Source organism: Nanorana parkeri, unplaced genomic scaffold, assembly GCF_000935625.1.
Source record: "Nanorana parkeri isolate BGI_ZX_2015 unplaced genomic scaffold, ASM93562v1 scaffold363, whole genome shotgun sequence".
Lineage (NCBI taxonomy): Eukaryota > Metazoa > Chordata > Amphibia > Anura > Dicroglossidae > Nanorana > Nanorana parkeri.
The window spans coordinates 81,837-106,274 of NW_017306631.1; the positions used below are offsets into that span (position 1 = coordinate 81,837).

The following is a 24,438-nucleotide window of genomic DNA, read 5'->3' on the forward strand; positions in this document are numbered from 1 at the left end:
CAGCGGAGAAGAATGCTCCTTACATTGGTGGTCAGCGGAGAAGAATGCTCCTTACATTGGTGGTCAGCGGAGAAGAATGCTCCTTACATTGGTGGTCAGCGGAGAAGAATGCTCCTTACATTGGTGGCCAGCGGAGAAGAATGCTCCTTACATTGGTGGTCAGCGGAGAAGACTGCTCCTTATATTGGTGGTCAGCAGAGAAGAATGCTCCTTACATTGGTGGTCAGTGGGAATTACGCTCTTTACACTTGTGTTCAGTGGGAAGAATCTTTGCCCCCGACCCCCAGCCAACTAACAGCTGAAATATAATTAATGTTAATGGTAGCTTATATAAGAGGCAGAAACCGCTCAGTGTTCAAGGAACCCCCAACCACCTTTGAAGGTACCCTGGTTGAGAGAAGTTGCTCTAAACATTTCTGCTACTGCCAAGAACAGCTATTCACAAAAGGGTGAAGAGTCAGGAGAAGTGGACAATCTAGGACAACATAGCTGAACAGGAAAGTGAGCTGAATTGGAGAATTTTTCCAAATCGGCTATTTTGGCCTAGATTGTTCACTTCTCCGGCCTTCTCCAAACTCAATCGCCGTTCTCCAATCGAACTCGAGATGGGAAGGACAAAAATCAGACAGTGGCATTAATTGCAACACAGTGCATCGGAGAGACCCTACACAATGCACACAAGCAAAACATGTGCAGGCTGGTGGGAACGTGACTCAATCTGTATTAATATCAAGGAAAAATGAAAGCAAAGGCTTCTGTACAAGACAAAGCTCGCCAAAGTCGTCACTTTGTAAGTGATCATCAACAATCGCAAAACTCTGCCTGCTTGAACTTCTACTTTTTATAGTGTTATAGAAAATCCATAGAAAGAAGAAAAAAAACGTGTTTTATTTAGAGCACGAGCGAACAATTTAGGAGAAATATTGATAGGAACTGGCTGCGGGACTACTGAATCTATAATTCATGGCCACTTAACAATGCTGCTTTACAAATCCAGCTCAACTTAGGCCTCTGTAACTAGTTTGTTAGCCAAACAACCTGAATTATTTATCGATAATTAAATCAGTGGAACACTTGTAAGTCATTAAGCAACACAATTAAAGAAGCCTCTTATTACGCTGAATTATAGGCCAGAACATAGGGAACCATAATTAATGTGGATCTTAACGCAAGAGCTATAAAAGATGTTAAATAGGAAGGCAACTCTAAGGTTTATTTTGTCCATTATCCACCTAGACTGGAGCGTGAACGGGCTCACATGAGCTCACTCTTTGGTTTAAAGCTGAACTCCGGCTTTCTAATCAGTCTTGCACAGTTGTACCGGCTCCTCTCCTGGACTGAAATTTGCTTAACCTGATTTCACTGCACACTGTGAGCTTCTCACAATGCGCATTAGAAGCTGCAGCAAGTCAGATAGAGCCCGACTCATTACCTGGCTGGGGGAAGTCAATCATCTATCTCTTTCCTCCCTAGCCTGATTGTCTCTGGCTCGCCCTTTCATTCACTGGATATGTTTCTTTCCAGTCATGGATGCTCAGTATCAAATGTTGGCATTACCTAGAGTGGTCTGCATGCAAACACCGTACAGTCTCTCCAGAAACTCCCACAAACTGAAATCCACCTAATAAGGCATTTTGATATTTGCATAGCTCCTCCCAAGATCCAGCCCACTGCTTGTATCAGGTCTGAGAGCTCCTGAGAGGAGTACTAAGGCAGGGGGTGCTGTGATGTTTTCAGGAAGCGTTGTACAGCAAGCACCCTGCTGGCCCCTTGACAAGAGATCTTACGATTCTTAAAGCCAACCAAAATAAAAAGAAAACATTTGGCCTTTAGATATCATTTAAGTGAAAACACCAAACATTTTATAAATGCTGCTTTAGGGTCTCTTATTTGTGTGAAACCCCTTGAGGCAATAAGTCCCTTTAGTTCTGCAGACCCTGCGACCAACTTGCAGGTAAAATTTATATTGACTTGAAACGTGCCTTTAAACGTGCTGGAAAATTTCCCAATTCTAGGAAAAGTCAATTCCCTAGCACAGTTCCCTCCTTTGCAGTTCCTGGGCCTCTTCTTTTCTTCTGGGAGAGTCTAATTACTGTTTGTGCTGTCCCAGCACCTCTGCCCCTCCTGACAACCTTTTTATGTAGCAGCCGGGGAGCAGCAAAGCAGGATATTACAGGACAGCTGTTCTCAACCAGGGTGCCTTCTAGCTTTGCCAGGGGTGTCTTCAAATGTTGGCACAATATTATGCATTTCCATGGTGCATGCAAGCTGGCCACCAGCACTGTGGCAACGCATGATGGTATCCCAGGGTGGGCTGCACCCCACTATTCAGAAGTCCAAATCTATCCAAAACTGCTCCACTTCCCCTGTGCCATGCTGCCACGGGTGCAATTTAGTAATGATTATAAAGGCAGGATAATCTAATGTGACAGTGGGGACGATTACTATAATGTGACTTAGGGGGACGACGATGACGACATGCTAATGCGACAGTGGATGGGACTCAAATGTGATGGGGTAGTCCCCCCTTAAAAACCTTTCCAGTCCCCTATCTAGGATAAGGGTCTTGTATAGATTTTGGGGAGAACCACACATTTTTTTCACATTTATGTTTTTACATTTTAGACTGGGGTGTCTCAAGATTCTCATATTTCTAAATGGTGTTGTGACCAAAAAAAGGTTGAGAAACGATGGGAGAGAATAGCATTTGACTGTCAACTGTCAATGTGTTGGGGCTGAGGACATCACATGCAAGATGGTGGTACCCAAGATGGTGGTACCCACCAGCATTCTCAGGGCTTTTGAATGCTTACACAGATGTATTACATGCATAACATACTTAAAAAGTACATATCTTCTGGCACAAATTTTCTTTAAATGACTGGACCGGCAACAGGGTCTCTGTAAACATACTAAACCTCACAGTACAATAAATAGGCATTAAGGCCAACAATGTGTGGGTATGATCTGGGCTGACATAACCTACATGGCTGTAGGATAACAAAGTGGTAAAAAGAAAAGTAAAGGAACCACTCAAAAGCATAAAAGACAAAAGGTTGGAAGATTTGACCTCCATGGGTTCACTCAGGAAGACATGTTTATGGTCTGGGAGAGGCCAACAAAGCAGCTCTTATTCTATAAACACTTCGTCTAACACTAAGAAAGGTGTACTACAAAAGCCAAGGTCAACCAATATAATATATCGTCTCCAACAGAAAAAAACATGAAAAAGTTGAGGGTTTGGAGGAGATATGTGAAATAGGCCGCAATCCTAAGGCACCTTGGTGGCTAATAGTCCACGTTACTATTCTACACTCTTGAAATATAATGACCACTTAACTCCTTTGACTCACCAACCTACCTCAAGGCCTGCTGTGAATAAGGAAAATCTATTATATTTCCCACTTTTCCTAATAAAAAATAACGTATGAGCCGCTGTGTAAAGACAGCACAGTTAACACTACAGATATCAGCACGGTAAGGGTGACAAGGGTTCAAAGGTCAAGAAGTTCTGCCGGCTAGGGTGAACATTAAATCTCACAATGCCTCTCTCTAGACAGCTGTAGGTCACAAAATGGATGGATAGCTCCCTGAACATTCCTAGCCAAGCCAGATGTCAGTTATCAGAATTAAATTCTGTCCCAACCTGCTGGTAATTAGTTTCATCCTTCCAACATTAATGACTGTTGTGTTCAGTGATGGCCACTCTGATCTCTCTAATCCCACCATTATTCTCCTCTATCTGTGAGAGCTTTTCCGTCACTATCCAGCTGCAGATTCTTATCCAAGGTTGAAGCCGTTGCCTACTCATATGGCTCTGAAAGGCCAACAACATGTATAGCTTAAATGATAGTCTTGTTTTGGTTGGGAATTTTCAACAAACTTTAGCTCCAGAAATATGTAATTTAGTGGCTCTATGGATAGAAAGATACTTAAGTTCAGTACAGGTTACTAACATGAGTAAGCGTTAAGAGGGACCTTCTCAAAAAAATTTTGGAAGGGTTAGAACTTGTGATGCACCGATACCGATACCAGCATTTGTATGAGTTCTCGCACTCATGCAAATGCCTCAATACCAAAAACGAATGCCAGTGCTTTAATTATTCAAACTGAATGGCTGCCTTAGGTCCTGCGCTTGCTGGGGACCAATCGGCACCTGTTTACAGCGCTTCCTCCAGGCGGCACATCTTCCCTTCCTGAGACCCTCCACGCGTTTTCCCCTTTGGAGACCCTCCCCACCTGAGTCATCAGGCCAGCACCCTGGAGCAGAGCGGCATCTCAGAGTATGTACAGGTATGGTGCAGCAAAACTGCAACTGAACTCCACAGCTACTTTAGAAATATTGCCTGCTGTTTCTTTCCTGTGCTTTATTCTGCATTGCTGTATAATGTTTTGCTGGGATTTGTAGTCTCTATATCTGATGGTGTTCTGCATTGCTGTATAATTTACTGCTGGCATTTGTAATCCTCTATAGCTGATATTATTACTCGGCATTGCTGTACAAAGTATTGTTGGGATTTGTAGTCCTCTATAGCTGATGGTATAATGCATTGCTGTATAATGTATTACTGGGATTTGTAGTCCTCTATAGCTGATGGTATTCTGCATTGCTCTATAATGTATTGCTGAGATTTGTACTCGATAGCTGGTGATATTCTGCATTGCATTGATTGTGTTGCTGGGATATGTACCTCTCGATAGCTGGTGATATTCTGCATGGCTGTATAATGTATTGCTGGGATTTGTATTCCTCTATAGCTGATGGTATTCTGCATTGCTCTATAATGTATTGCTGAGATTTGTACTCGATAGCTGGTGATATTCTGCATTGCATTGATTGTGTTGCTGGGATATGTACCTCTCGATAGCTGGTGATATTCTGCATGGCTGTATAATGTATTGCTGGGATTTGTATTCCTCTATCGCTGATGGTATTATTCTGCATTGCTGTATAATATATTGCTGGAATTTGTAGTCCTCTATAGCCGATAGTATTCTGCATTGATGTATAATGTATTGCTGGGATTTTTAGTCCTCTATAGCTGGTGCCATTCAGTATTGCTGTATAATGTATTGCTGAGATTTGTACTCCTGGATAGCTGGTGATATTCTGCATTGCTGTACAATGTCTTGCTGGGATTTGTAGTCCTCTATAGCTGGTGGTATTATTCTGCATTGCTGTAATGTGTTGCTGAGATTTGTAGTCCCTCTGCAGTTTGGAGTCAGTGGCAGGACTAACAGGGTCACAGCAGTAGCAGCTGGAACCGGGCCCTGGCACTCCACCACTGTCCAAAAATCATTAGTCTGTATTGTTTTAGAAAAACTGTCACATGACACAAAAAAAGTATCGGTAATTGGAATTGGCGAGTACTTGAGGAAAGGTATCTGTACTCGTACTTGGTCTGGAAAAAACTGTATCGGTGCATCCTCAGTTAGAACCTTTTGTCAGGTTTTAATTGCCGTGTTCCAGTTTCATCTACTACTTGTCCTAGTGACATCACCAGGACTGAGACCAAGAAGAAAATCCCAAACAATTGTCACAAGAACAGAATTAGAGAGTACATTTTCCATTGAGGACACTTGTTCCAGTTGCAACTGTTTAACAGGACATTTCCTTCACTTAGTTCCTCTCATTTTCCGTTGTATCCCCAGGAAAGGATATTAATGGTAAACTCCCTAATAGGACATAAATGGCAAGAAACCTGAGAGGTTTAACCCTTCTCTACTCTATCCAAAATGGGTTTGGATTTAAATACACTTTGAAGATGTTTGGAACTACACTACTCAGGCAAAAAAAAACCTAATTCAAATATATCCCTCAATGGCTACAATGGATATAAATCCACTTTGTGTGCACCAAATGTATTGGCAAACCCTATTATTTTCTTGTAAACGTAGCAGTGACATCGTCACTGAGCTGTACATAGCGGAGCTGTGGGAGGGATCCAGCATCTTTAACCCACTACAGGCTGCATGCAGAAAGCTACAGGAGGGGACGGAGACAAGACTAGTCACCCAGTATAAGGAACGTGCAGCGGTGACTGGTCTTTATTACAGGAAGCTCCAAGTGTCACACTGGATTATTGCACAAATCTGGAAGAAATGCACAAAGCTCACCAAGATTGACAGAGGAATGCACATGACTCTTGTATGAGGACAATATTTGCTGATTCCAGAGTTCAGCGGTATCAGATTATCATTTAGAGCCTATAGATGAGGTAGCTGCTACCAAGCTGACACCAGGAGCGTCCCGAGGCCGGATGTCACCCAGAGGGGAAACTGGGTGACACCCCGCTGTGACGTCATCGCGCATGCGCAGCCATCTTTGTGATACCTTCCGGCGGCCATCTTGGTGATGGTAAGGTATGCCTGCCAGGTCCCATCCTCTCTCCTGCAACTGTCGGGCTCTCGGTCAATGACCGAGTGCCCGACTGCCAGTCATTTTGGTGTCACCCCTCCAATGATGCCGCACCCCCCTTGTGATGCCACTGGCTGACACATACATCAGCATTTTAGTAATTGTGACAAGTCCACTTTATGCTTAATGGCCGCTAAACAAACATATTCAATAAAACAGATGAAGAGCTCAGGCTGTGGAGAGAAATCTCAGAGGTATGTCCATCGTGGTGTATATAATAAGCAGGTGGTTCACACTGTGGCCATCTGTAATTATCTGCATACAAGCCGAGTGCCATTCATGAAGTTGTAAAGAACACCCAGAGGGGTAAACGGAAGCACAAGGAAATCTGCTTCCAGCACACGCACGCTGCAGCACACATCAAGCAAACTGATATCTAGGCAGTAACAAAGCCCATGTGACAGCTGTGCGAACAGCCTCACTGTAAAGAAAGCAGAGAGTCCCCCCCCAGGAAAGTGGACGAGGCCCTCAATGTGCAGTAGTAAAATGGCTGGAGCTAAAAGAACCAAGTGCTGATGGCGAGCACAGGACATAAAACGTGAGACATAAAACGATGGCGACAGTCATAAGGGGAGAGGCAGAACATGACACGCTGTAGAAAGGCAGGCAGACTATATACAGAAGAAGCCACAGCTCTACACAGACAGGAGAATTCCTCCACTGGTCTCACAACTGTGGCAGCACGCATGACAGGTTCACTTTAAGGTGTATAACCGAACATGATCAGTAAACCATAGACACCTAATGAATACCTGTGCTTGTCCTCAGGTAGGTTCCTTCATGCCTGGGAGGATACTATATAACCAAAACTTTGTGAAAACCAGACATCACACCTATACTACATGGTCAAAAGTATGAGGACACCCCTCCAAATTTCTTCGAGTGTTTCCAGTGAAGGGTACTGTTATAGCTACAGCATACAAAGGAATTAGGGCCGCAACCAACTAATCAATAATAATGAGAATAGTTGTCAACTATTCTCATGATCGATTAGTTGGTTGGATCCCCTAGCATTCTCCTCCATGCTGTGCTGAGGGCACAGCAAGCAGTGGGTGGGTGCAATAGCCAGCCTGCTATTGTAGTTTGAAATGGTCAATAGCAGGCTGGCCATTGCACCTGCCCACTACCTGCTGTATTTACATTCACCTGCCGTCTGCGGAATCTTGCCACTGGCAGCCGTCATTCCCTGCCTGAAGCTATTCAAGCGCCATGTGCTTACAATACAATTATAAAAAAGTGGGAAAACAGTCATTTTCGGTTTGACAAATTCTGCTGTGGCAGGTGAGTTGCAGTGCCATTCATTTCAATGGCACCCCAAACGCGCCTCCCACACAGTGTGATCGCCCGCACTGGAACCTCAACGCAGTGCGATTGCAAAAAAATGAGCATGCAGTTTTATTCTGAAGTAAAATTGATATTTGTATCACGGCATTTGTGTGTTTTATGTTTTAATTACAGACGGTATTTATTTAATGTTCTTATATTGATTAATCGAAAAAATAATTGGACAACAAATCGATTATGGAAATCATTAGTTGCAGCCCTAAAATACACTGAGGGAAATTTATCAAAACGGGAGCAGCTGTGCATGGCAACCAATCAGCTTCTCCCTTTCATTTTCTAATCTTAACTGAACAAACTGAAGAGAGAAGCTGATTGGTTGCCATGCACAGCTGTTCCAGATTTTCTCTGCTCCAGTTTTGATAAATCCCCCTCATTATGCGCTTCCAACCATGTGACCGCAGTTTGGTGGAGGCCCTTTTCTGTCCGGGTGTGTCCCAGAGTACAAAGCCAGCTTCATAAAGACATGTTTGGTTGAGTTTTGTGGGGAGTAACTCGGGTGACCTGCACAGAACCCTGAACTCAACACAACTGAACACATGGGGGATGAACTAGAATGCCTGAAGAGGACAAACTCAAAACGATTAACAATCACAAATTGCTCCCTGGGGTGTTATCGTTTCTCAGATTCATTTGCTTAACAACTTATCTGAATCTAAAATGTACCATTCTGATGGCCGTGACACTTCTGTACGGTTTCAAGTCAGCAATTTTAAGATCAAATAACATTTTAATCCTCCAGGGAAGTAAAAGGACAGAAGGGACCAAAGGAGATACAGTACAGACATGCCAGGCTGGTGTTTTATTGGCCTCATGTGGCCCTCTAACTCGTCCTCATGTGGCCCTCAGAGGAGGATAATAATAAGGTTTAATCTAAAGGTGCGCCCAGCTGATCTCCTCACATCATTTTCAGATTAATACTTGAAGAAATGTGCTATGGCTCCTTCCCCTTGGAATAAATATAGCAAGTTGCAATTTTAACTAGAATGTTTAAAAGAAACTTCGGTAAAAAGATCAAAACTGCAAAGCGCAAGTTTTTCTTTTTTTGTAGAAGAGACAAACTGGCGTTTCGGAAGCAAAAGATTGTTACCCTCCTGTTCACAATCTTCTTTAGGCCCGGTTCACACCTGGGCGTTTTGTAACGCGTTCCTACGCTCTGCAAAACGCTCAAACACCGAAATCCCATTATTTCCTATGGGTATGGTTCACACCTGGGCGTATTACAGGCCGTACGAACGCGCTACAAACGCCCTACGCCCAAAGAAGTACAGGAGTTTCTTTGGGGCGTTATCTTTGGGATACCGCCAAGTAGCACTCGGAAACGTGCGTTTGTCGCGTAGTTTTTTTTTACCGTGAATCGCGGTAAAAACGCTAGTCACGAAACGCGCATATTCGATACGCCTAGTTGTGAACCCAGCCTAAGAGTGTATATAGCTGCAACGGCCCAAGCCAGTGTACAATCACAGTATCTACAGCATGTCAAGGTTAATTAAATCCTGTGTGCATGATCGGAAGTTGCGCCATCCTGGGCTGGCCAATCAAAATGGTTGAGAATGCCAAATCCGGAAGATGATCGCAAGAAGATGACAACAAAGCAGCTCATCAAAAACAATGGGGCAGAGGTACGTATGATTGGAGTTCAGTTCTGCTTTAAAGTGACACTAAACCCAGGAGTTAAATTTTAAAAATACATTCAAATACCTTAACTATTATGTTCCCCATGGTCCCTGTGTGTGTTGTAATGTAGTCACCGCTCCAAGCTCACTCCCGTGATGGACTACAATCTCATATTTCGTTTATTAATTTGTATTGAGATTGTAGTCCACCACAGGAGTGAGCTTGGAGCGGTGACTACATTACAACACACACAGGGACCATGGGGAACAAAAGTAGCCCCCCTCCAGAAGGAAGGACAGTGTCAGCACCATTTCAGAGATGATTTGAGGATCTACAGCCGAGTGATACACAAATAAGATACATTTTTGTTCTCAAGGTACTTGAAAGTATTTTGGGGATTTAACGTCTGAGTTTAGTGTCACTAAGTTCCATAATAATCATCTTAAAAGATTTGGTCAACAGCAGGCATAATGTAGACATGTCTCAGTTGGGCCCACTGCTTAATTTGAGTTTGACACGCTCGAGCAGGCCAACAAATTCTTGGTTAATTTTGACTTTCTGAGCAAGCAGAAACGTATACCGTGTACTTTCCTTGCCCTCGAGTGATGGTACCCAAGCTTGGCATGTTGGCCATTTAGACACAGCTTTACTGTTAGTGGGATGTATCTATTAAGCAACAAGGGGGCAAAGGAAAGGTAATTACTGTCTGTTTATGGTCCCCTCTTAATAAAACCTGTTATATTGGCTAGTACCGGCACATACAGCTTGAGCAGATGACAACCTGTCGGGCTTCAGATTGCTTTTTGGACTGCTTACGTGAGAAGTAACAGAGATTCCAGTATGAAGACAGGACATAAAAACATATCTATTTCAGCACTGCAATACAGTACAGTTTTCTCCAATTCAAAAACATTCTTACCTCTCTTCTCCTGGATGCCCAGCAGCTCTGTTTAATTTTCCAAACCACAGCAGCCACAAGAAGCAAGGAGAGGAAACAACTGCAATACAAAAAGAAAAAGATCTAAATGCACGTCTTAGTTTACTAATGCCAATAGTTAGTGATGGGGGGAACAAGAGCTTCGGGTCATTGTCACCCGTGGTGTGCGTTTCATACTGGGACGGTACCGCACCACAACGTGTTCTTCTGCACTGGCACGTGCCTTAACGAAGGACTCTGGGCAGAACGTTTATTAACCCTTGCAGTTGGACTACCCCTGCACTGCAAGGGTAAACTGATCGTTTTTGCCTAGGGTCCAAAAAAATAAAAAAGTTATACTAACCTGAACCTCAGAGCCAGCAGTGCTCTCTCCGGCCTCTCTCCTCCTCTGCTCCAGCAATTATATGTCTCTTGGCACCCTCACGCCCTATACACTGTATTCTTAAACCGCTGCAGAGGAGAAGGAGAGATGCTCTAGGGACCAGTTTAAGAGCAAGTCGGCTTGGAGAATCAGGAGAGTATTAATTTTTTGACCCTAGGCAAAAATTAGCAGTTAACCCTTGAGTGCAAGGGCTAAAATGTTTTCTGCCCGGAGTTCTTCTGTAAGCCAGCATACAAGGCAGCAATACCAGAGGGCCAATTCGGTGTGCCTATAGACGATACCTGAAAACTCTTCTCTTCAGAGGAGCGGGTTCCACCTCCTCCTAAAATGTGTATGTCTGGTTCCTCCATCAGATCACAGTTATTACCTTTTTTTTTTTAATAAACACAAGCCCCTCCCTTTTGGATTGTAATCTCTCATGAACAGGAACCGCCTAACCCTCCTGCATTGAACTGTATAGCAACTAACATCTACCTTTGTTTTTATAATACATTGTACAAACTGTTTTTCCTATTTATAAATCCTGAGCATCTGAAAGCAATAGCCAGACAGCTATTGGCTATTTCAAATTGCAATAGCCAATAGAAGGCTGGCTACTGTTCCCTCCCACTGAGCAGAGGAGCGGACCTGAGAGTACTGTCTCGCTCACTGTCCGCACCTCTGCTCAGTGGGCAGTTTGAAATAGACAATAGCAGTCTGCCTATTGCTCCCAGCTGCTTGCATTCACCTGTCTGCAGGCAGAAGCTAGCCGGCAAGCAAATGGGGCCCCAAGGGGAAGGACGCTGTTTTGTATAGGGTTGTGGTTGGTGGCTTTGCTTGACAGTTACTATTAACTGGATAAGAACAGAAAAAAAATGACTTTTAGGCACCCCCATGACCACTTCAATTTATATATAAGAAATATATTTTATTGTGTACATTGTTTGTTAAAAAAATATATAGCAAGGTTAAAATCATCAACATCTAAAGTCTTATTTACAAAACTGTAAAATTGTATGCCTATCATGAGCCTGCACCTCCTCAACTGGTATACAATAGATAACCAATTTATATGCAATATCATTAGTATGTAACCATGATATTTTTCCATGGGGAGGTGCTCAACGCGTTTCGCTGTACCACCGCTTCTTCAGGAGCTTATGAGCATACAATTGTGGTTCACAAATTTCTCTTACATCATGGCTCAAAAATAGATAGAAAAAACAAAATTAAAAATCATCACACAGGAGGGAGGAGCGATGCAACGAATCAAAAAGGTGAGCGTCCTGGCACACACAACCAGAATCCTCCCCAATCCAGGACGTATGTTGTAAAGGAGCTTGTAGAAAAGGTATAAGAGTATAGATGTAGATATCAGTTGGGCCTCCACATATATGGCTGTGACCAGTAGTTTTAGTAGGAAAACCTCCAGAATTGTTTGTAAAGTAGTCGCCTACTCTGAGATTTAGATCATCATCTGCATCTTTCATTCACCATAAGTGCCCATCCAGTTTGCAGTATGACCAGTTACTATCAACTCTCAAGCAACCAAAAACTACAGTTATCCGGCACCTACCGATCCCCCCTGGGTAACTGATAACTGGGAGTTTACTGTAGTAGTAGTAGTAGTAGTAATAAAAACCATAATAGGTGAAGGATGTGGAGATGAGCATTTTCCTGGATACTAGGGATGTCCCGATACCGATGCTAGCATCGGAATCGGGCCCGATACAGGGCATTAGTTATGGTGATCATTGTCTCCAGCACAGAAAGTGATGGGAAATCCAACATTTTACAATAGTCACCAAAACAGGAGGAGAGGGGAAATCAGGTGCACATGCCTGTTCCGCTGACAACTGTAAGGAAGGTGGTTTTCTAGAAAATAAAGAAAAATCTCCGAAGGGGGAAAAAAAAGAGCAAAAAAAAACCCCCCACTGGCATTAATTTTAGTTGTTCCCTACTTTATGTAGCTGTAAAAACAATGAGGGGGATTTATCAAAAGTAGAGCAGAGAAAACCTGGAGCAGATTTGCATAGTAACCAATCAGCTTCTAGCTCTCATTTTCAAATCTCAACTGAGCAAACGGAAGAGAGAAGCCGATTGGTTGCCATGGACAACTGCTCCAGACTGTCTGCTCTATTTTGATAAATTCCCCTCAATGTTTGTCTAGACATACAGAGGAAACCTACATTCAAGAAAATCGGCAGCATTGTAATATCTACATTTAACCACAAGGTGGCATCAAACAGTGGGAGTTCATGAAGCGATCTACTAATAAAAAGGCAAATGCAATTATTTGTATATCAGCTATGGGCATCTGTGTGCGTCACCATAATTTGACACAGGAATAAATAATCCAGATAAATCTATTGGGTGGGTTGCTTTGACAGGTAAATAATGTTTGATCATTATTTCAGCAGAGAAGGATCCTGAGATTACAGTACTTGCCATCATATACAGGTGAAACTCGAAAAATCAGAATATCGTGCAAAAGTTCATTTATTTTACTAATGCAACTTAGCCGTCTACCAGGAGATTTTGGAGCACTTCATGCTTTCTTCTGCAGACGAGCTCTATGGGGATGCTGACTTCATTTTCCAGCAGGACTTGGCACCTGCCCACACTGCCAAAAAATTTCTGAGATTGTGGATCTCGGTTTTCATGAGCTGTAAGCCATAATCATCACAATTATGACAAATCACGGCTTGAACTATCTTGCTTTGCATGTAATGAGTCTCTCTCATATATTAGTTTCACCTTTTAAGTTGCATTAGTGAAATACATGAACTTTGCACGATATTCTAATTATTCGAGTTTCACCTGTATATTCATTTGGTTAATGAAGGCAAGGTGTATCAAGGAGCTAAATATGGAATTGTGTCACAGCAGCAACTGATCATTCCGGTCTGTGAATCAGAGAGGGAAGGTGCTTGGAACATACCTGAAAAATGTCACAAAGAATTGCACCAAGTCCATAAAGTTACTGTGCTGAGAGAAGGCAATCTGAAAAACAAAAAGAAAACACGATCAGGTCATTCTAATGCAGTACAGCGCAGCAGCGTAAATAATACAAACACAGAACGATTACAAAATTCACACACAATAAATAGAGCTATATATGAGAACGTCGATGGGGAGATCCTCCGCACTCCTCACAGCAGTCCCGGCCAAATAAGAAAAGGTGGTGCTCACAGTGATGAATTACCACGGATGGCGCCGTGCAAACACAGGAAAATCAGGAAATCACCAGCACTCATTAATACAGATAAATATGTCCCTTTTATTGGACAAGAAGCGTCACAGACATCCAAATAGGTTTATTTGGATGTCTGTGACGCTTCTTGTCCAATAAAAGGGACATATTTATCTGTATTACCGAGTGCTGGTGATTTCCTGATTTTCCCATATATGAGAACGGCCATGGGGAACAGGGACCATGGGGAATAAAAGTAGCCCCCTCCAGAAGGAAGGACAGTGTCAGCACCAATTCAGAGATGATTGGAGGATCTACAGCCGAGTGATACACAAATAAGATACGTTTTTGTTAATAGTTAAGTTCTTCAATGCGTTTTTATCAATAACTGCAGAGTTTAGTGTCTCTTTAAGGCGCAAACAATAGCAAAGTCAAGGTCTAGCCTACTCCTTCCTGCATCCTGTGTATGGACCGCCCTCGACTGCTCTTGTGTGAGCCAGCCCTTGACTCTCTATATTAGAGCACTGTGGATTCAGGCTTCTGGGGTGAAAGGTTCCTAAGGACAACTTAGGTTGCTGGCATTTCATTCAAGCTCAGGGCAGGCTTTTTATAAAGCACGTCCTTTAGAAACATTCACCTTTCGGCATGTCCCCCAATCATTGTGGCACGCTTTGTGTGGTGCACTTTTAGCCCACAGATATCTGTCCCCAACATGAAAGCTTTCCAGTTGTCCCCTGATCAAGCTGCTACTATACGAGGTATTGTTTATGGAAAGCGTTCCTCTAGCATGTACTTCTATTACGGGGTACTTTCTGAGTTACAGCACTTTTCACCAATTATATCTTTCACAAGGGAACCTTTTCTTGAAGATCAATCCAAATCACATTCTCACTGTCGTCTGAAGACATTTTCCCACGCCAAACCTTGTCTAGTACAGCACAGCTTGAGTTTGAACTGTCAATGAGTATCACGTCATGGAAAGAACGTCATGAATCATCACCTATATGGGCAGATATTTATATACACCCCACCTTGCAATAAAGTTTCAGAAGGAAAGAACTCAGCTTCAATGAGGACTACGACCTGCAGAAGCAGCAGACACTATTTCTCATTGCAATAGGTCTTCCCAAAAGAACTGTATCTGAGTGGAAATGTTCTAAAGCTATAACTCCGTGAACGTAGACACAGCGAGGGTCTGTTTTTTTATGAACTGTTCCCAGGGCAATAAGCCATAGATGAAGATCATCGAGCAAAAAAAAACCCCCAAAAAACCAACCCAAAAATTTGAGTAGCATAAGATGGCTCAATGGTTTAACAAGTCATGTGGTATATTAAGTGTATCAAAGTACGTGATGAAACCGGCATGAATATATTTAAACCCATGTTCAAAAAATTGTTGTAAAAATACAGCCGGCCGGGAGCTTCCTAGATTGAGCGGGCGTATTTAAAAGTCGCACCAGCCACTCCCACTGGCGAGCGGGAACCTGCCCAAATTTAAAAAAAGGCATCGATGCTCGTATAAGGTGCCGGTCCGTGCGCCCCCCTCCGTTGCCCACTCTGCCGCTGGTCCCAAACTCTGCTGTGCACGGTGCAAGCCCGGGACCAGCATGGTGGCTCTGTGACAGGGGATCAGAGGGAGATCGGTACACGACACTACATCACTTACGCATTCTTGTGTCACTCTCCAGCTTCAGACGCTGGAGAGAAGCTGATGAAGCAGATCTCTGCTTTATCAGCTTCTTTGAGGGTCCCTAGGTGACATTAGGAGTCTTGGGGACCCGTGATGTCTCCACAAAGAGGACTTGTCACATCCTCTTTGCTATCAAATAGTGGGGTTTCGTAGTCCCCTATGTAATAACAATAAAGTTAAGTGGGAAAAAAAATAGAAAAAAAAAATTTAAGTTGTAAAAAGAAATGTAAAATCACACATGAAAAATAATTTTTAAAAACATATTTTTTTCTTTAAAGTCCCCCCCATACATATATAAAGATGTGTTGGGTGCGCATACGTGCAAAAACGACGATTACGCCCATTACGCCGCACATGTTACATATCACCGCAAATGTCGCAGTGAGAGCAATTATTCCAGGCCCATCAATCACTAACACTAAACTGATGAGCGGCAAAAGCTTTTAAAAGCGTCGCCTATGGTCAATTTTGAGTTTGGTAGTTTTTTGCAATTTTACGGCTTGACATGTTTGGTGTCTTTTTACCCGACGTGACCCCGTTTTTTATATTTTACCAAAAAATGGGTTAATAATAATTGTATTATAACAACGTTAAAAAAATAAACTTTTTTTTTTTTTTCAAAATTTTCAGTCATTTTTCCTTAATATAGTAAAAAATAAAACCCGTAGTGGTGATTAAATACCACCAAAATAAAGCTCTATGTGTCCCCAATAAATGGTATAAAATTAATTTCAGTACAGCGTTGCATGACGGAATAAATGTCGGCCAAAGTACCGCATCGCTGAATACTGAAAAATGGCCTGGCCAACACCTGGTCAGCAAGTGGTTAAATATGTGGAGTAAAACCACTGACAAGGTTAAATGGTCAAATTCAATACATATGATACAGAATAGTATGAATTTCCAGACATGAAGGCCATTCTTTCCAGCAGCATAAAGGGGAAAAGTTTTTCAAACTTTGCAATAATCCGAAAAAGGAAATCTTAAACGATAATCGTTGTGACTTCTCCTAGAAGGAAGGAGGTGACTGGTGCCTTAGGTCACTGCACTCAGCAATGCCTTGGGTTAAGAGGAAAAGGCTGCTGCAGCTATAGTCAGAGGAGACATTTCCAAAGCCGACAAGAGATGGAAAAGTACCAGTGTGAGAAAGCTTGTGGTCAGAAGGTGTGATGGGTTACAGCTTCCGCCATGTACAGAAAACTGACAGACTTGGGTCTCATAAACATCACATGAAACCAGAAGAGAAAGCTGGCCGAGGACCAGGCAAGCGAGCGGGGAAGGTGAGCGAGGATGACGTTGCTAGGTGATGGCTAATCCCTCTACCAGGAATGGTTCACGGCTCATCCTGCGGCCACAAAGAGCCTTTGTCTGCCACTGGGAGGACAGCGCGGGGAAGGCTGGCATACAAATTGCAGGCAACACTGGCACTCTGTGCCAAGGCCGTCCATCTGCACAATGCTTCCAATCTGTCAGCCGGCTAATGCTATCAAATAAACAAATGAGCAGGGGATGTTTCCTGCATGTTGGAGGCTGGACCAGACTGTGCCGCATACTTGATAAATAACTTCAACCAACACCCAAAGCAATTAATCGTGTTTATATCAATTATTTGCTGGATACCTGAAGTGTTTGTCAATTCAACAGCAACAGAATTCCCGGGAGAACCAGGTCACTGCTGACTGTGGAAGGATCAAGTCACAGCGGCATTCCAAATCAAGAACACAGTTGAAATTCCTATATATGAGCGGTCTGCTTGTCTGATTCTGCTCAGCCAACTTACTGGACAATGGAATCATGCAACTTCAATCCAGAAACAGCCGCACTCCATACCAAAGATACAAATCTTTATTGATGGAGCAAATACACACAAATTAGTATTAAGGTCTGGGCGTTTTTACCTTAAAGGGATTTCTAAACCCTCCCGTTTTTTTGCCTATATCTACTGCTATCAAACAGTAGATATAGGCAAACAGTTAAAAAAAAACCCAGCTGTGACAGCGGTTTAAACTTACCTTGTTTTCTTTGCGTGCTCACGCCCGAGAAAACGAAACTGTTCGGGCGGCCGCAAAGCATCTTGGGGCAGGCGCATGCGCAGTTCGGATTCTCGGCCGGGAGACGAGCAGAGACGCAAGGTAAGTCTATGGACGCATGCAGACACCGCTGGATCGGAAGTGCCTGCAAGCAGAGAGGAGTCAGCTCATCCTCCTGGTTGTCTCTCATCGCCCTCTCTCCTGGCCGTCATTCCTTGCTCTCTCCCCTGGCTGTCTCTCCTCTCTCTCTCCCCTGGCTGTCTCTCCTCTCTCTCTCCCCTGGCTGTCTCTCCTCTCTCTCTCCCCTGGCTGTCTCTCCTCTCTCTCTTTCCTGTCTGTCTCTCCCCGCTCTCTCTCACCTGACTCACCTTGCTGTATTTTGCAGACAGTGCAGTGTAACAGGCTGTGTAAACTAATATTCTTTGATGTAATACATAGCACTTCAACCCCCAGTATCCACCAGAAAGGTGTCAGGGAGCTTGGCCCAGCAGACTCAGGCTAATAGGTCATCATGTGTGCACAGCTACATAAATATACCAAAATGGAATAAAGGGGCCACCATTCACACCCTTCCTGATCTACCAGCATCAGCTTTGAGAGCTATTGGTAGATCACCATCTACCTAATGGGCACCCTTGCTCTACAGGATGGAACTCCGAGTCCCTACATGTTCTCAGGTAGAAATACAGGTTGCAGGAGTCTACACACACCCAGGTACATATGTGAAGATCTTACACAACAGCTACAAAAAACTTGTCACACAACTCGATTGTTTTGAATGACAACAGCAATACTGATTATAATGAAAAGAGAACTATGGCCCAAGCTTTTCTGGCCATAGTTATTTTTAGGGTCACAGGAAGATATTCACCAATGTCCTCGTGTGACCCAAAACTCAGCATATAGCGGGAAGTAGGGCTGCAACAACTAATCGATTATAATCGATAATGAGAATCATTGGCAATGACTCTCATCATCAATTAGTTGCTGCTGCTCTGCTCCTTCGTTCTCCTCCCCGCTGGTGCTGGCTGCAGCGGCCTGTGTCCCTTTCAATCCCCGCCTGAATTGGCAGAGGTGGCACAGACCACTGCAGCCGACACCACTTGCAAACAAATACAAAAAAAAAAAAAGTTAACCATTAAAAATAAAAAAAATTTTTTTTTTAGTGTGTGTTATTTTAACCACTTCGCAGCGGGTTCACGTAAATGTACATCCTCCGCTGGAAGTGGTTATTCCAAGAACACGGCTGCTGCTGCCGTCCTGTTCTTGGTACCGTTTTAAACAGCAGGCGATTGCTGTTTAAATACAAGCGCTCCAGCGTCTGTACAGGTGCCGGATCACTTGTATTGTGCTGCGGCGTGTCACCCCCCTGATGGATCGGAGGAGAGATTAGCGGCTTCCAGCCACTGATCTCCCCTCCGATCACTGGACCCGGATGTATATAATAAAAGTTTGGTTATTTGATACAGGAGGTGCGCTGGGGGGGCCATTTATTTCAATGGATCCCCAAATGCACCTCCCATCGCAGCGTGATCACCCGCACTGGAATGCGCAGTACTGCAATGCTGAGCGTTCCAGTGCAGATTAACCGAAGTTGACAATGAGCTAACTAATCGTTAATAAAAATAATCGTTAGCTTCAGCCCTAGCGGGAAGTGATCAGTGGTATGTAATGGCTCAGTTCTCGATCTATAGAGCCGACGTGCGACAGCTGCAGTGTCACACATCAGCTTTAATTATGAGCATGAGTGTATTATACTCTGCCCATAATTCTCCTTTAATACTAAGCATATTTTTATAAACTTCTCCCATCATTAAATATTATACAAATAAGCATTTCCCTGATCCCTGGTTTCTCCTGTTAGGCCACATTCCCAGTGATAGCACTGGTTTCTAGTGAAGGAACAGGCTACATTGTATATGCTGTCGGTCCATAGTTAATGAATAGCCTACATTTTCATTGACATCACTAATCTCTAGTGAATAGATGGGCTACATCATCAAGGATCTCAGGATAAGGCTGCCGCTAACGATTATTTTGATAAAATCCATTGTAAAGAATGGCACCGCAACACACCTCCTGCAGCAACACTTGTGAGTCCGAAACTGAAAATGACTTTTCCCACGTTTTATATATATTTATATACAATTTTAGATTTTATTTTTTAAAGCAGCGGCAACTAATCGTAAAGCAACCTATGATGAGAATCATTGCCAACGATTCTCATTATCGATTATAATCAATTCAATCGATTAGTTGTTGCAGCCCTATTTCAGGAGTCTCTAGTGAATGCATTGTCAGTGATGTCACTGGTCTCTAGTGAATGGATAGTCTGCATTCTCAGTGATGTCACCGGTCTCTAGTGAATGGATAGTCTACATTCTCAGTGATGTCACTGGTCTCTAGTGAATGAATAGTCTACATTCTCAGTGATGTCACCGGTCTCTAGTGAATGGATAGTCTACATTCTCAGTGATGTCACTGGTCTCTAGTGAATGAATAGTCTACATTCTCAGTGATGTCACCGGTCTCTAGTGAATGGATAGGCTGCATTCTCAGTGATGTCACCGGTCTCTAGTGAATGGATAGGCTGCATTCTCAGTGATGTCACTGGTCTCTAGTGAATGGATATGCTGCATTATCAAGGATTTCAGGGGTTCCAAGTAAAAGGAAATGCTGCATTCTCACTGATATCACCAGGCTCTAGTTGATGAATAGCCTTCATTCTCAGTGATGTCACCATTCTCTAGTAAGACTGGCTGCATTATCAGTGATGTCCTGCCTAAGTACCAGCAAAAACCTTTACGCAATGTGAAGAAAAATGGCACCTCAAAATATTTTTTTTATAGCGTAACTCCACCTACCGGTCTGTAGCAAACATCCTCAACAACCACTGAGATGGAAAATAGGTACAAAGTGTTATGGCAGCAGTTTAAACAAAACTTACAGGAGCGTGAAATATGTGTATGGGGCCCTAATGAAGAACTTTCCCCATAATGAGTGTTTCCTGGATGAGATCATACCAACAAACATGCTGCGTACATCTACCTTTCCCGTGGCTTTTTATGATGGGGTTTAAATCATAGGTCTGATCACCCGTCTTGGTAAAGTGTAACTTCATCCAATATCTTTTTTGGGTTTAGGTAAAACAGGAAAAGGTTAGAACCACTGCCAACTGTTACTGCTGTCCGTTTCACCATTTAGGGATATTTGCCCTCACCTCCTGTCCCAGCCTTAGGTGGTCACAGGGACAGGAAGAAAGGGAAAGTCTTACCAACAGGAACATTACCAGCAAAGAAAACCTGACTGAAATTTTGACTTTTCCTGATCCAATTTAAAACTAACAAAATGTTTTGGTTTAAGAACCAGATGAAATTTACAGTTACACATTAGAGAACTATTGGGTTAAGGCTTTTCCCCATAGTTCTCCTTAGGGTAACGGGAGGGCACAAACTAGCGTCCTCCCGTCACCTAGGCTCAATATATCGTGAGCTATAGCTCACGGTATACTGGGACGCCGCAGTATACGGCGAGCTGCTGCTCGCAGTATACTGACACGCCGCAGCTGAAGCGGATCCCGACAATTGTGCCGGTATCCGCCCAGCTGCGTGACTGACAGCTGGCTCTGCCTATCTAGAGGCAGAGCCAGCTTTACCCACCCCCTCCCCCGTCTGTTCCGCCAGTCAGCGCTGGCGGATCGTAGCGGAGAGAGGGGAATGCAGCCCCTCCCCTGTCACGGCAGAGAGCCGTGACAGGATCGAGAGGTGAGCGAACGCCGGTATGTGTTCCCTCACCTCCCGATCTACTGAGCAGACCTGTGACAGTCTCATTGTCACAGGTCGGCTAGAACTATGAGGTGAGTGAAAAGCACTCAACTCATAGTTCTCCTTTAAGTGACCGATTTCAAAGCAAAACAGAATAGCTGTCACCTAAGAAGTGTCAGAGTGGAGAACAGTCAGAATTTCCTTTTCAAGCAACCACGGTCTCGTACACGTTTTAACCTGCTCTAGTAACAACAAAAATGCATCTTATTTGTGTCTCACCTTCTGGAGGGGGGCTACTTTTGTTCCCTATTGTTCCTGTGTGTGTTGTACAGTAACCACCGCTCCAAGCTCACTCACATGATGGACTACAATCTTAACACAGATTAGTAAACTAAACATGGGATTGTAGTCCATCACAGGAGTGAGCTTAGAGAGGTGGCTACTTTACAACACACACAGGGACCATGGGGAACAAAAGTAGCCCCCCTCCAGAAGGAAGGAGAGTGTCGGCACCAATTCAGAGATGATTTGAGGATCTACCGCCGAGTGATACACAAATAAGATACATTTCTGTTAATAGTTAAGGTACTTGAATGCATTTTAAGCTTTAACTCAGGAGTTTAGTGTCACTGTAGGTATTCATGAGAATAACCCTTATGAATGCATGTTTCACGTTCTGGGCAATACCCAATATATAAAGCCTCTGATATATGCATTCAGCATCATAGAATTGGCTTCTAGGGTAGTGAAGCACCTGTTTAGCTTCACTGTCAGTGATGCGTTGGCCCTGTAACAAGTGTGGCACTAGAGTGGTAGAGGGCTACTATCAAGTTCCACCACTCACCAACATGCATATATGTCTGCTTGGGAGCGAGATCTCGGTTGCCCCATTGACGAAATCAGCTGGAAATCCATCTGGGAAACAACTAAATCCAGCTCCGGAAGCGTGCAAGCGTTGGAAACCAATTATAAACTGCTCTACCGCTGGTATCTTGTGCCTAAGCGCCTGCGCACATTTGTTTCAGGACATACAGGAGAGTGCTTCCGAGATTGCGGAGAAGTGGGATCCTATATCCACACATGGTGGTCATGCCCGAAGGTACAGGCCTTTTGGACTCACGTGTTGGATTTCCTATCTGACCTGCTGGATACGGCACTGCCGTCAGACCCAACGGTGATATTACTTAACCTCCCCCCCAGAAAACCTGTCCGGTACTCAACACAGGTTCCTGGTGCATGGTCTCACAGCAGCCAAGCAAACCATGGCGAAATCCTGGAAATCTCCTGTGCTCTCCTTTGCTGAGGTGACACGCAGGCTCCATTGGCCCTCTATTAATGAACGCATCACAGCTAGGCTAGAAGACAAAATTGCACGTTTCGAACAAACGTGGCACCCATGGATCCACTACCTACAGTCGCATTCATTTGACGGTAGCCTTCTCAGGCTTTAACCCTTGCTACCGAAGAGGGGATATCCTCCGTTCACGTTTGGGAGCGAACTGAGTCCGGTAAGTCCTCTGTTCTTTGTCCTTCTTGGTCTCTTTACTCTTTCTTGCTCTCCTTCTTTCTCTTTGACTGTCTTGACACAGTTGCCCCCCCTTGGGCTTATTTTACACTGTTTGTAGCTGTTCTCTATGTTAAGCATCAATGTGTGGGATCATCCCGGTGATCTTGCAGAGAGTTGCTTCCTTACACAGGGCCTGTTGCCCTACTAAGGTCCCCACACCTTTACATATCCCATTTTACAAACTGGTGCTTCTGGTTGTGACAATACACATCCCCTGCTTGTCATCGCTTACACGACACATCCAAGTGTTATACCACCCACGTGCTAGTGACACTATAGGTAACATCCACTGCCAAACTGCTGGTTGTCCTCTTTAGTTGATGCTACTCTACAAGTGATTTATACTGTACAACAATAAAAACCTTTGATTTAAAAAAAAAATATAGCCTGAGAACAGCTTCTTCTAAAAGAATAACTTATAAATATGACAAAAAAATACAAAGTGATGAGAAAAATACACCCAAAAAGAAAGAAAAAGGACCATAAAATTCCAGACAGTTCAGAAGGACTCATCATCACTGGTACTCCTGGCCGTGTCATCTTCATGCTGAAAAACTTAGACCACAGCCTACTGTAATGTTAATCCACGGGACGACCAATCTCCCCCCACCCCAATACAGATTAATGAAAAAGAAAACAAAATATATAGCGGACATTACCTGGAGTGAGAATTCACGCCACTGATTTTTCTGCAAAAGCGTCGAATTGAACAAAACCAGAAAAAAAAAAAAGGTTCTTATAGCCGAGAAACCCAGAGCGGCACTTTCCAAGTATTCGACATTGTGAAAGCAGGAAGCACTTCAGAGAGGAAAAAAAAATCCTCACCGATCACTGCCAAAACTAAGGCAGGAATAGCTGGAGAGGATGCATCTGCTTCATGTTTAAAAGTATCACTTACACGCTCTGCTTCAAATCACAGCCACCCTCCTCCCTTTTCCTTGTATCCAACAGGAGCAGTGCCAGTCTGCCGGCCCTGGAAAGCCGCGTGTAATTGCAAAAATCTGGGAGCAATTATTTACACTAATAAACTTAAATGATTGAAAACAAAATCATTTGCATTCCTGCTATTCCATGTTCACGGCCCCGGCCTCGCTGCCAGCAATATGTAAACTGGAGCGCTGATCAGACACGACGGGTCCCTTACAACAGAATCGACGCCTAAACAAAGTGACGGCTGACAAAGAGGGAGGCCAAAACTTGGCTCCGTTTACTGACAGATCCCTGATGATGACTACATGAGAGCTCAGCTCATACCATCCTGTCTTCTAGCATTTCAGAAGTTCACATAACTTTTTTCCCAGCAAATGGTGATAAAGGGTCGCTCTGTGCAAGTCAGATTTAAGAAGAGTTAAACAGTGTAAAAATGTATGTCTCGGCGGGACTGCGGGGGTCCAGGCGCCACTGCGGGTGTCGCTCTGTGCAAGTCAGATTTAAGAAGAGTTAAACAGTGTAAAAATGTATGTCTCGGCGGGACTGCGGGGGTCCAGGCGCCACTGCGGGGCGAGGGTCCAGGCGCCACT

At 43.7% G+C, this 24,438-nt stretch overlaps 1 protein-coding gene across 1 annotated transcript in view; it reads right to left on the minus strand.

Moving 5' to 3' along the window:
• Window positions 1-24,438, minus strand: part of ATRN (attractin) — a 164,788-nt gene that overhangs the window by 49,722 nt on the left and 90,628 nt on the right. The window contains 2 exon segments of the mRNA XM_018558854.1: window positions 10,296-10,374; window positions 13,616-13,677. Coding sequence (XP_018414356.1) covers window positions 10,296-10,374; window positions 13,616-13,677 — 141 coding nt within the window.